Genomic DNA, 14193 nt, shown 5'->3' with positions numbered 1-14193 from the left:
AAAATTCATCAGGGATGGTCCTGCTGAGAAGGCAGGGGACTGGACTCAATGACCCTTCAAGGTCCCTTCCAGTTCTAGGAGATAGGCAATCTCCATAATAAAATTCTTATCAGACAAGCTAAGTGCTGCATGGAAGCATCTGCTTAGACACTTTCTTCCCTGGAGGATCAGGTTGAGGGTACACTGCCAGGGTAGCATGTGGGGAAACACTTATACTTCTCCTATTATGAAAAGAAGACAAACTCCAAGGATGTCAAGCCAGCCTCTTTCACTAACTCAAAATTTTTTCATAAAGAAACCCATACTGCACAGGCTGTGGGTGGGTTTTATATTAAGCTTGGCTCAAGAATCTCTGGCTGAGTACAAAGCTCCAACTTTTTTATACAGATTCCTCAATTTATTCCCCCCCACCACCACCTTCTTTCAAATCTTTTTATTGCATTTCAAATGTTAAGCCACAAACAAGCAGCATAAAAAATGGACAAAACAAAGCCAGTCAGCCAGTTAAGAACGTATAGAAAAAATACTACAGAACACACATCTGCAAAATTATGCCATTCTGCACTGGTTTCACCCAAGGAGGGAAAGGGGTTAAAAAAAAGAATGAAATGATGTTAAATATTTGATACTAGTGATTTAATTACCAGCTTGTTATGGGGGAAAAGATTATACAAACAGTTAGGGACAAAAATATCTACAGGAGGATGAGATTTTGACAGCTTTGACTGGTTTCTTATCTTCTTTTTTCTTTTCAAAAATCCCAAACTCCAATTATAGCTAAAACTTCAAGCTTTTCCCCTCACCAGATCAAATCGCTTTTCACAGACATGTAGACGAATGTGTCGTCGCACATCCAGGCTTGCTGCCTCACTCTGGTGACATTTTTTGTTTTATTAATCAGTCCTAACAAAGAAGAGCCATGTTCTGGTACACCTACAGGACAAAGGAGCTGAGCACTGAAAGCTGAGCTGTTCAGCCATATTGGGGCCTCGGATTTTCTAAACTGGAATGATAATTCTTGGCATTCCTCTGACATTGTCTAGCTGAGAATCTCAAAGCACTTGTGTGGTTATGGATGAACTGAGCATCATAACCACCTGTGTCAAGTCAACAAGCATTGTTATTCCCATATGGTAGATGGAGAAACTGAGGCACAAGAAGTTAAAGAGGGTGACACTTTGTGCCTCAAAGTAGCACTCTGGAACCCCCATATTCACTACAATTGAATAATTATATGTTTTGTACAAAGTATACCTGACGAGGTACCATTCTGAAGGTCTTGATTTGTTGAACATTAATATCCTGTTGAATTGTACATACTCTCATTGGCCGTGATGCTATGAACTATTGCTGAACATGTTACCAAAATATGCTGTGAGCTTTGGAGATATCCACAGCCAGCTTTTCATTTGCAACAAAGGAGAGCCCAGATAGTATTAATGGCCCATGGAGAACAATCAACTGTCCTGCAGATTTCTCAGAAAAGGTAGAAGAGGCTGCCTGACCCCACCTCTCAGCAAGGATCTCACCAGAAGCTGGAAGAAGGCATAAAAAGAGAGGCAGTGACATCATCACTTGGGAAACCTCCTGGAAAGAAAAGACTTGGAGTTAGGGAGACTGGACCCAAACTGGAAGGCCCAGTTTATGTATGGAGGAACTGTAAGCGGGTGTACCAGCTGTTTGGGTGGGGATGTTTGATTAGGGTTGCCAGGTGTCTGGTATTGATCCGGACAGTCCGGTATTTTTGCCTCCTGTCTGGTAAAATAATTCAGAAAATACCAGACACCTAAAATGTCTGGTATTTTCTGATTTTTTCCCAGCCAGGAGGCAAAAATCCTGGGTGCTTACTGGGTTCCACGGGGGGCTGCTTGGGCTGGAGCAGGGAGACAAGGTGGCGGGTGGCCACCGGCAGCCTGTTAGGGCCAAAAAGCCTCAAAAGCATTTCTTAGAGGGTCCACACTTTGTTTTTTAATTTTGTTTTGTTTTGTTTTTTTGTTGCTTAACAACTCTCAGGGGCCTTTGTTTGTTTGTTTGTTTGTTTTTGTTTTTTGTTGCTCAACAACTTTGGTTTCCCCCTTTTTTTTCTCAAAAGAATTTTTTCCCTGTTGGTTTTTTTTTTGGGGGGGGGGTCAGTATTTTTGGTTAAACCATCTGGCAACCCTACGTTTGATTCAAACATTTCTTAGTCTGTTTAAATTAGAATTAGCTTGCAAATTTAGTTTTGTTTCTTAGGTAACCAGTTTCGATCGCTCTGCCTGCTATTTCTAATCAGTTAAAACCCATCTTTCTGCAGTTAATAAATCTGTTCTATATTTTACTTAAAACCATGTGTTTTGGTTGAAGTGCTTGCGAAATCTCAGCTCACGTTAACAGGCACTGATGCATGTCCACTGTCCTTTCTTTAGAGCGGTGAAGTAGTTTAGGGGCCTCAACTGACTTGGCTTCTGACCAGGGCACAGTGGTAAAGTTCTGAGGTGTAGGGCTGGGACTGGCTGAATTGGCTGGAGCTTCTCTATTCTGTTAATGTGTGACTGGGAAATTATATACCTCAGTTGGCTGCATCCTGGCCTGTCCATGGCTGGGTAAGTGCAGGGCCTGGCAGTGGATTGTAGCTTAGGCCGTGTCCAGACTCAGGGGTTTTTTCGGGAAAAGTAGCCTTTTCCCGAAAAAACTTCCCCTGCGTCCAGACTCAAGCCGCGTTCTTTCGAAATTATTTCGAAAGAACGCGGCTTTTCTTTCGATGGCGGTAAACCTCGTTTCACGAGGAAGAACGCCTTCCTTTGAAAGTTCCTCTTTCCAAGGAAGGCGTTCTTCAATGTAAAGAGGCCGTCTTCGAAAGAGAGCATCCAGACTCGCTGGGTGCTCTCTTTCGAAAAAGCGGATTTCTCTTTCGAAAGATCCGCCTGCAGTCTAGATGCAATCTTTCGAAAGAGGCTCTTTCGAAAGATGCTTTCGAAAGAGGCTCTTTCGAAAGATGCTTTCGAAAGAGCCTCTTTCGAAAGAAGCCTGCAGTCTAGACATAGCCTATATGACAGCATCACAATGTGAAACTCAGCTGAGGCTGGGGGAGAAACGGGAGGAGGGTTGGCTCACTGGTCCCACAGTCCAGGTTACACCTCTGGGAAGCTGTCACTAAAACCCTGCTTCCAATGAAGTCAATGGCAAAACTGTCACCACATTGAGAGTAAGACTGGCCCCTAAGTGGCTTGATCAAAGTCAGTGCACAGAACTCAGACACCCAGACTTGTGCCTGAACCCCAAGACCACCTAATTTTAAGAGGAATAAGGGATCTTCCGGAAAAGGCTTTATTTTCTGAAAGATCCCGTCTAGACTGGCGCTTTTCTCCAGCAAAGCCCCGAGCTGGAAAAAAGCGGCAGCCGTGTTCATGCAAATGCCGTGGGGGATATTTAAATCCCCCGCGGCATTTGCAATTCTGACTTGTCTCATTAGCATCCCTTTTCCGGAAAAGGGTGCCAATGTAGACACAGCCACCCAGTGTGGGCTTTGAGATACTGACAAGAAAGGCTCTTCCTATAAGCATAGTTATTAGCAGCTTCATGGTTCACTTTTACTTTAGTCAGTTTCACCTGAGGGGCCTCTCACGGCTAACACAGTACTGTACTGTTTAGGGCTGCAAAAATCTCAGGAGCATGTTTACCTCTACCCCCACCTTCCCATATTCTCAAACATTAGAATTTTCAGAAATCCAGGAATACATTTCTACTGATCTTGTTGTCAGAAAACTAAATGGTATCTGCAAGTCAACCATGCATTGCCCCTTAATGGTCTTAAAAATCAAATAATAAATTTCAATGGAAAAGGAAATGTATTCCAACCATTTGGGGCCACAACCACCAACGCTGGCCTCCCCTTAGATGGAACGGTCAACAGGAAAGCAGTGGACAGCCTCCTCCCTTTGCGATGGCTTCATGCAAGGTTATAACTTAACATTCCACCTCGGCGCTCTCTCCATAGAATGGGAGAACACACGGAATTGTCAGGGGCTTCTGATGGAAGCGGAACGTCGCCATCCGCTGGTTCATTATAGCGGCATTAGTAAAAAGTCAATTTTCAGGTGAACTTATTAAGATGACTCTTACTGTAAAAATGCCTTAGGCTTGATAATTAAATTTTAAGGAAAGTTATTCAGTTGAAGTAAATGGGTAATGGTTTTAGATACAGCTTTATAATGTAAAAATGAGAGACTGTGTGATTACCTGTTTGCAGTCATAAATACAGTCTGATGATATGCACACAGTCTCTCTCTCTCTCACACACACAGTCTTATATTCTCTTACACACAGCCTCACCCTCAGGCACACACACATTCAGGTATGTACATCCACTCAGACAGTCTCAGGCACAGGCTCGCACCTTATCAGGCAGACACACGTGCACGCTCAGACACGGTTCACTTAGGGGAAAAAAAGAGCTAGAACAAGTGTTGTTCAAGCGTAAGAGTGACTGACACCATATATCCATCAGAGGGAGAAGCAATCTGCATAAGGAAAGGCTATACAGTGTGTTTGGGCTCTGTATCCATGTGGGGCACGTGCATGAGCACACACGCACACACAGAGCTGCTTTTATTTTGACATTTGCTGAACACCCAGAAACCTGCCTGAACAGCTGCTTTGCCCAGTGAAAAATGGGAAGTGACATGCAGAGTGGAATGGCGCTGGGAGCAAAGTCAGATTCATTTTGGGCCAGTCATTGGTAATTTGCTTGAGACTTCCATTTTATTACAACAAGACAGACCACTCCTGCCAGGAACAAAGCAAGAAAAGGCTTTTTATAGAACATTAATCCCCGCTGTAACAGAACAGGGCAGACAATTGGCCGGTTGTCTTTCCAGCACCCACCTGAAGGTGGCAGCAGTAACATTTCATATAGTTCAGGGATCAGTGTCTTAACCCCAAGTGTGAAAGATGGAGGCAACGAGTGGGGGCGGGGAGGGAGGATTAGGGACCTCCTGGATCTTTAAAAAAAGTTTCTCCGAGATCATATATATATATAAATGCCCTTGAATCCCAGCCTGTAGTGCTGTCCATCTCACCAATCCCCCCCACCCCTCAGTGTTCCAGAACTAGGTCCTCACCCAGCTCTGAGGTGCACCTCAATCCTGCCTGAAGCACCACCTGTAGTTCCATTTCTCCAGCCACCAACCACCTTATCTCTAATGTATCCCCATCAAGACCCACAGCACTGTCTGTCCCAGTCCTGGGCTCCCCACACACAGCTCAGTCACTGCCCTTTGCTCCTGGCCTGCCACAACCCCTGCTATTCTGATCTCAGAGACCACTGAGTGTGTCAATCTTGACTATATGATGGTTTAGCAAGCAGGAAAAATGCCCACTAGGAAGCAGGATGAATCCACTGCGCTGCCTTTGTCCTAAAATAGGATTTAAATCCGGGTCACCATGGTCTGTGGATTAAACCTTCTACTATCTCTTTAAGGGTCTATTTTGCGGTGACCTCACTTGGCCCAAAATGTCAGCAACACCCTTCAACAAAGCCCTTGCCAACTTCTAGGGAGTAACTGAATCCGCCTCTTCTGTGGCAGGGCCAGCCACGAGCGCTGCCCACAGAACCAGCTTCTACTTCAGGCCATGCACATGTTTATGAGGGTATGTCTACACTAGCTCGTTAGTTCGAGCTAGGTAGGCAAATGAGGGCAACCGGAGTTGCAAATGAAGCCGGGATTTAAATATCCCGGGCTTCATTTGCATGTTCCTGGGTGCCGCCATTTTTAAATCCCCCTTAGTCCGAACTCAGTGCCCGCGGCTACACGCGACACGGAGTAGGTAGTTCGAATTAGAGATCCTAATTCAAACTACTGGTACTCCTCGTTCCATGTTCCTCATTCCATGAGGAGTACCAGTAGTTTGAATTAGGATCTCTAATTCGAACTACCTACTCTGTGCCACGTGTAGCCACAGGCACGGTGTTCGGACTAAGGAAGATTTAATGGCGGCACCCGGGAACATGCAAATGAAGCCTGGGATATTTAAATCCCGGGCTTCATTTGCAACTCCGGTTGCCCTCATTTGCCTACCTAGCTGGAACTAACGAGCTAGTGTAGACATACTCAGAGAGAATTACGAATGAGACATTAGCAGAGGTGAAGTTTGGCTTTCACGTTACAGACAAACCATGCTCCTGTCGCTCTCTTGTAATGAAACTCCTCCAGCACTGCTGCAGATGCCACCCACACTCATCTATCACAGCGACGCTGAGCATGAGCAACGGTCCCCAGCACCACAAGGGAAATGCAGTCCTGACTGCCATCCTGCTTGCTTTCACTCTGCCGTGACACGTCAAGGGCCTCGTTGGAGACAGACACTGTTGCTCTTAAGTTGAAATTCAGGGAGGAGTTGGTTGGGGGAGGGAATGTGCGGGAAGGAAAGTGTTAAAAAGGCCCTTCCCAAGGTGAAAAGCAGCTTTTGCGGAAGACCCTGTAAGGGGCAGGTCAGATCTGAGTCTTCATAATATATAAGTGTCATTTTTATTACATCAATATTTATGAGATGAATTTTAGTGCCACTTTCAGCCAGAGATGGGGCCCCATTGGGGTGGGCATTACACAAGAGTACAAAAGACAGCCTGCCCCTGACAGCTCATAGGCTAAGAACTTGACCTGGAACTATGCCCCCACCAAGCCATTGGGGCTTCACAGTGGAAGGTGAGCTGTATCCACATGGAACTGCCTAGGTTTGTAAGAAGAGGCAAGGCAGATTTGTGATATGATGCAGAAGGAGGATAAAAGAGACAAGGGGCAGGGAGACAGCAAAACAAGCCCATTTGTACATACTATGATGACCTTAAACAAGGCATTTCACCCTTGTATATGCCAGTTCTCCAAATATATGTTTAGCTATTTCAGAATACAATATACAAATAGCTGTTTCCATAATGAAAAACAGTATTGACTAGGGTACACACATTCCTGATCATAGTAACAATAATGATCCTTCTAAAGACCCATAAACACTTATCTTCCAACCAACTACTTAAAATCCACATGTGATGTCCCCAAGAGGGGCATAAGAGTTATTATCCCCATTTTACAGAGGAGCAAGTTCAGGCACAGTGAGGTGAAGACTTGCCCCAGGTCACAGGAGTCAATGGTAGAGCTCGGGAGTTCCTATCCCTGATCCTGCACCAGATCCTGCCATCTTTTATTTGAATGACAAGGTGCTGTGGAGGGCAGGGCAAGGGGAGAGGTGTTTCTAGTGGAAGGATATCACTGTCTGCTATGAAATCAGCAGAATTTAAACCTATTAAATCCATTTATTAAAGCTTAATTAGCATGAAATTAAATTCAACCCTTATTCAAAGAGCCCTAAATCATCAGTACTGGGCATTTTAACATGAGCTTAATTGAAAAATCTGTTGGAGCAGCGCCCGTCTATTCCCCTTGCGTCACTCAGCATTTGCCTCTTATCTATTGCAACAGCGACCCAGTGGTTGAACTAGCTTAATTTGCACACACACACTGGCCAGTTTCTCGCATCCTCTCTCTGCGACACACCCACCATCTGCTGGGCTTGACTCACTATTGCACACAATCGGTCATGCTCATGTCGACAGCAGAGGTTTATGGGGGATGAATTAGGTCAAGTGGGATCACCAATGGAGCCGGAGAGAGTGAGAGAAAAGTGCATGCTCAAGAAAGACCAGAGAGAATGTGGCAGGTGTGCCAATGAAAATTGGTCCCTAGAGAGGTTTATCACCAGCCCATCCCAACACCCATCCACCTCTGGCCATAAGAGGATCTGCTCGGGGTTAAAAGGGAGGGACAGTGGATTTTGCCAAGACTGGTGAGACAGTTACCTGAGACACTTACCTCTTTGATCCTCTGCAGAAGAGGCAGCAGCCAGTCTTTATTCACCTCACAGTGGCTGTCTAGGAAGGTCAGAACTGCTGCCTGTGCCACATCTGCCCCTCGGATTCGGGACCGGATCAAACCTGTTCAGATACAGACAAGCTCAGGTGCAGCACAGATTGTGTGTGTCTCTCTGTGCAGGGGGACTAGTGGCAGAAGCATGTAGAATAGTGATAGAAATGTAGCCGTGTTAGTTTCTATCACTATTCTACATGCAAGGCACTACATTTAGCCGTTTGGAATGGAAATCCATCAACCATATGAAGAAACTCGCACAGATACAGACAGACATCATCTTTCTATACCCCAGACTAGTGGCAGAAGCACATTCTACACACACACTGAGGCCCCTTGAACCCTTCCATTCTCCATCCACATGCATACCCGGGTTCTGGGGGGAGCGAGCCCCCTCCCCCATTTTCCAAGGACAAAGTAAATAACGGGCCTCTTTAGATTAACGATTTATGGCATTTATACCAATTCTTAATTTATGCAATTACTTCTGCTGCCACTTTGCTGGGGGGAAAACAAAACGTAAAGTGCTTCACTGTCCCCTGCAGGTACAATAGTTTAATGTGAACTTAATGCAGCTTGGAATGTGACTGTAACAGCAGTGAGAACGGAGAGGGGAATTTGAACAACTATTCTACCGCCCCACCACTCTCTACCCATCCTCCCCCACACCTCTCCTTAATAAGTCTCTGGTTCTGTCCTGTCCATTCACTGGTTCCACCAACAAAGTCCCCACTGAAGTCCATGGGGATGAGGATGGAGAGCAATTCGAGCATCTCTCGCTCTCTAATCCCTAAAATTCATTCTGACTTCCTGCTACTGGGCTCATCTACCGGACCTGCTGATGTCTTGTCTCTGTGGCATCGAAGATCAGTGGCTGAGACAGCTGAGCAGCAATATATCTTCTATCAAGGAGGGGGAAATCTCAGGCACTGCTCCCAACGGGCAAGCCTGCTGTGTCCTTATAACACATTTAACCCACCTGGGTGTTAGCAGATACAGGAGGTGGATATTTGTGCATGTGAGAAAGAGAGCGAGCGAATGTATCTAACTGTGATGCAGCAATCCATGGGGCACTGCTCACACAGATTTAGGGCTGGATTGTTTGGTTAATGTTTGATCTCTGAAGAAGGACATGAAACCCTCCTTCCATTAGCTGCCTCGCTCCAGTATCTCTGTGTATGTGGTATCTACCATCTGTACTACAGGGAAATGGCTCCTCCCCGCTCATTCCTTCAGCATACATGCAGCCTTCACTAGCAGCAGCATTAACTAAATGTAAAGACCCTCCACAACTGAAAGGACCTGTCTCTTGACCAAGTGTAGCTGAGAGGGCTAAGTGGAGACACAAGAATGGAGGCAGTGCTGGAAAAGTGGTAGGGCTGGTGGAGTGAGGGGAGACAACAAGGAATTGATGGATGCTGGGGAAGAGATGAAAGGCAAAGGCAAGAAGCAGCATCTCAGGCACAGGCAGAAGGAACCCCTTGATCCTTATGTTGCAATAACCAGGAGGAAAGGGACTGAGACACCCCCAAGAGTTAGAGCAAGAGCGAGAGACAGGGTGGGGCACCTGGGCAATGCGAGGGACTATAGAGTTTGCTGGGATAGCCTTGTGGACTGGAGACTCACCTTAGACAGCATTCTGCAACTTCTATGACAACTGCAGGTTCTGTCTTCTGATTTGGGGCCTACCATCTCCACCACACCCCTGCCCCAACTGCTTACAGGCAGGGGGCAAAGAGCCTCGATGGAGTATAACTCTGTGGTGTACAAGGGGATGTGACCCCTCTGGGCTGTGTTCCCAAATTCCTGACTCCTTACACGCTAACATCTGGAGCAGAACCGCCATGTTTCCATGGGATCAAGGACCTCTGATGCCATCGAGGAGCGTGTGTGTATGGGGGGGGGGGAGCGCATGTGGTGGGGTGTCACAGTGTGGCTGGAAGAGAGACAGACAGAAATGCAGATAGAGCTAGAGAAAGAGGATAAGACAGCAATCTCACTTACATGAGTCCAGGCAGAGAACTCCTTTTGACGACAGTGGGGCTAGCTCAGATTGACACCAGCCTAACAGAGCAAATCCATCCCAGCGGGAGAATATTCAGATAAACCCGCTTTGCTCCTCATCCTCTCTATCCCCCTCCCGCCCCCCCCCCCCACACACCACAAAATTCCTATCACTCATGCCTTTGGCTTGCTGCTAAAACCTTTTTTTGATATTTGTTTGGTTTTTTTTCTTTAATACTGCAAACAGCATTAGAAAACAGCCATTCAGATTTTGGGGCTGGGTGGAAAAGTGTATCCAGAGGTCACCAACAATAGCTCCCCGAGGGCATACGTTCATCCTCCTTACAGATCATCTTAATCTTTAAAATATAATTAATTTACATTTTTATAAAATTCCCAAGGAGGCAGCAGGAGCTGATCTTGCCTGTTTCATTAGAACAAACAGTTTTAAAAAGAAGTCCCCGGGCTTTGTTTTGCCTGTTCTAATTTTCTGGCTAATAAGCTGCAGCTGAGCCTCATTGGATAGCTTAATAGGGCCAATCTTTTTGAGTGTGTGTGTGTGTGTGTGTGTGTGTGTGCGCGCGTATGTGTGTGCTGGGTATATGTGTGGAATTCATTTCAATTCCTGATCCTTTCAAACATCTCCTTTTATCAGTGCTCTTACCCCATCAGCCAAATGTTGCTGATATTTGCATAAAAACATCAGACCTCTCCAGTGATCACCTAACCCCAGTACAGCCACTCCTGCCAATGCATTTGGACATCCATCCCTTTCCCTCTTCTGTGAACTTCCCTTTTTCTCACCATCCACTTGCATCTTGACAAATGGGATCTTACCTTCTCGTTGTCTGTTGCGCAAGCATTTCACCTTGGGTAACTTGCCCAGTAAATGGCAGTCATCAGCTTTGGAAACACAAACAGAGGCACATCAGTGTTGAGGCTACAACTTTCACATGAGATGTGGCCTCACAGGGTCACTAAGAGGGCTGGCAGGGCTATTTTTTGACAGATGGCACCTCAGCTAGAAACTGAGCTTGGTTTTGGTCTCACACCAGTGTAAATCAAGAATGACGCTGCTAAGATTAATGGGCCAGGTACCTTGTTGGTGTAAATCAGTGTAACTCCATTTATTTTCAATGGCATTACATGGATTTACAATGGCTGAGGGTGAGGCGGATCAGGGCTTAGGTTGGATTCTGATTCCATTTACACTAACGTAAACCTAGATAACCAGCCATATGAATGAACCAGAAGAAGACCTTGGAGTAGCTCAACAGCTTGTCTCTCCCACCAACAGAAACTGGTCTGATAAAAGATATTACCTCCTCCAGCTTGTCTCTTTATTCCTCTGTGAGGCAAGAAAGCCTTTTGGTGGTCAAGGTGACAGGAAAGGATGAAGCACTAATGCACTCTGGCAATCCCAGGTGTGGTTCCTTTGAGGCTGTTGCAGAGGGATGCTATTTAGAGCAGCCCTGAGGTTGCTCTAAGGTATGGAGGCATAAAACTGACCTCTGATACTCTAAGGACTAAGAAGAGCACTATAGTGGCTTACAGCCACCTTTTGCTTCCTCTTCCCATCTTTCTCCATGTGATGCCCTGATGCCGACGAAGATCTAGCCCAACAACTTTCTTCTTTAGGAAGGTAAGTGCCTTATATTTTTTAGCCAAATAATTATCATTTATTGGTTCTATGCCTCAAACATCACACTTATTCTCATCTCTTCCCTGCAGAGAGAAAAGCTCTGGGCCTAGATTGTTCCTCAGTTTCACATCACTGTAATCCTCTGATTTCTGTGTCATGGTTCTTGATAAATAATCTGATACAAAACTCACTGAATTCAACAGACATCTTTCCAGTAACTTCCGTTGACTTTGGATCAGGCTCGTATGCCTGTGTGAAATCAGAATCAGACACTGTGTGCTTAATGTGCACTTCACTCAGCCCTATTTATAGCCTTTGAGTGTTCGCAGGCAGAGAGCAAATTGGTTGGGAAAAGGGTAAAAGTGTGTTTTACACCCTCCTTTTAATTGCTTTTCCTGCTACACCTTGCAACCCCATGGAGTGCAAGTTTAAGTGATATAATGAGCATCCAGAGTATCAATTAAACCTGTTTTCTTGTTCATTCACAAGCTACAATCATGATTCTCTGTCAGTCACACCATTGTGACATTATTGGCCCTCATCCTTGTCTGCGATCAATCGGTGTATTTCCAATGATGTCAATGGAACTATGCCTGCTTACGCCATCTGAGATCTGTTCCACTGCTTTCTATAGAGTTACACTGTGTAAAACTGATATAATGGAGGGAGAATCAGGTCTCATTTGTAATTTACAGCACCATTTATGACACAGCTGAAGTTAACTTACTATGCTACGAATGGTCCACAAACGGATATGATTCCAGTCTCCCTTACTCCAGTGAAAATTAAGAGTTACTCCTTTGAAGTGAGAGTCTCCTCTTGAGTACAATTTAAGTCAAAAAGTGTTCTGGACTTCTAGCAGCATAACCGAGATTCAGATGTAGCAGAATAGAACACTACCAGTTTAAAACCGGTGTGAGATCAGAATCTAGCCTACTGTAAACAGAAATTATTTGTTTGTTTCAATTAAAACAGATCCTCTCTGTTGCAGCCCTACCCTTTGCATAAAGCAAAATGTGAACTAGCAGGTTCAAAACTTTTTTTAAAAAACAAAATTTCCTTCCTAGCCGCACTTTAGATTATTTAAAACTGACAGACTCTCACAAACCTGTACTGATTTTGTACAATACAAGCTATGTACATACTTTTTGTGCATGGAAAATGAAAACAGGCCAGTCAATTTTTACTTCTGATTTTACAGAGTGACTTTTAGAGTTCCATGCATCCATGCAGAGCTGCAACATACAGGTTGCAAACTAAATCTGGATGGGAATTTTTCTGTGAAAGAGTTTTGGGTAAGAAAATGCTGATTCTCCAAAACCAAATTTTTCATAATCATACGGGAATATAAAATATATAGAAAGGATAAAGCAGTCCGGGTGGGTGGCGGAGTGACACTGTATGTGAAAGATAATGTAGAATCAAATGAAATAAAAATATTAAGTGAATCAACATGTTTCATAGAATTGCTATGGATAGTAATTCCATGCTCCAATAATAAGAAATTAGCAGCAGGGATATATTACCGACCACCTGACCAGGACAGCGATGCTGACATTGAAATGCTGAGGGAGATTAGAGAGGCTACCAAAATAGAGAACTCTATAATAATGGGGGATTTTAATTACCCCCATATTGACTGGATACATGTCACCTCAGGAAGAGAAGTGGAGATAAAATTTCTCAATGGCTTAAATGACTGCTTCTTGGAGCAGCTGGTGCAGGAACCCACAAGGGGAGAGTCAATTCTCGATTTAGTCCTGAGTGGAGTGCAGGATCAGGTCCAGGAAATAACCGTTACAGGACCGCTTAGGAATAATGACCATAATATAATAACATTCAACATTCCTGTGGTGGAAAGAACACCTCAGCAGTCCAGCCCCCTGGCATTTAATTTCAAAAAGGGAATTTACACAAAAATGAGGAGGTTAGTTAAACGGAAATTAAAAGGCACAGTGACTAGAGCCAAATCCCTGAAAGCTGCATGGAAACTTTTAAAAGACACCATAATAGAGGCCCAACTTAAATGTATACCCCAAATTAAAAAACATAGCAAGAAAAAAGAGTCACCGTAGCTTAACCACCATGTAAAAGAAGCAGTGAGGGACAAAAAGGTATCTTTTAAGAAGTGGAAGTCAAATCCTAGTGAGATAAATAGAAAGGAACATAAACACTGTTAAATTAAGTGTAAAAATGTAAAAAGAAAAGCAAAATAAGATTTTGAGGAACAGCTACCCAAAAACTCAAAAAGAAATAACAAAATGTTTTTTAAGTACATTAGAAGCAGGAAGCCTGCTAAAAAACCTGTGGGACCCCTAGATGATCAAGCTATAAAAGGAGCAATCAAGGACGATAAAGCCATTGCAGATAAATTAAATGATTTCTTTGCTTCAGTCTTCACAGCTGAGGACGTTGGGGAGATTCCCGAATCTGCACCGTCCTTTGTGGGTGATGATTCTGAGGAACTATCCCGGATTGAAGAGTCATTAGAGGAGGTTTTGGAACAAATAGAAAAACTTAATGTTAACAAATCTCCGGGACCGGATGGCATTCATCCAAGGGTTCTAAAAGAACTCAAATGGAAAATTGCTGAGCTATTATCTGTGGTTTGTAACCTATCCTTTAAATTGGCTTCTGTACCTAATG

The 14193-nt window shown here is 44.4% G+C and overlaps 1 protein-coding gene across 3 annotated transcripts in view; it reads right to left on the bottom strand.

Moving 5' to 3' along the window:
* The window catches only part of GALNT14 (polypeptide N-acetylgalactosaminyltransferase 14), a 206386-nt gene that overhangs the window by 42088 nt on the left and 150105 nt on the right, over positions 1–14193 (bottom strand). For all 3 annotated transcript variants that reach the window (XM_075925330.1, XM_006118082.4, XM_075925331.1), the window contains 2 exons: positions 10743–10808; positions 7848–7969 (listed from right to left, as the gene is read on the bottom strand). In XM_075925330.1, the coding sequence (XP_075781445.1) occupies positions 7848–7969; positions 10743–10808 (188 nt within the window). The remainder of the gene's footprint in view (positions 1–7847; positions 7970–10742; positions 10809–14193) is intronic.

The sequence above is a fragment of the Pelodiscus sinensis genome, chromosome 3 (assembly GCF_049634645.1).
Source record: "Pelodiscus sinensis isolate JC-2024 chromosome 3, ASM4963464v1, whole genome shotgun sequence".
In the NCBI taxonomy this organism is placed as follows: domain Eukaryota; kingdom Metazoa; phylum Chordata; order Testudines; family Trionychidae; genus Pelodiscus; species Pelodiscus sinensis.
Note: the sequence above shows the minus strand (reverse complement) of the source record. Positions and strands in the feature narration are given on the sequence as shown.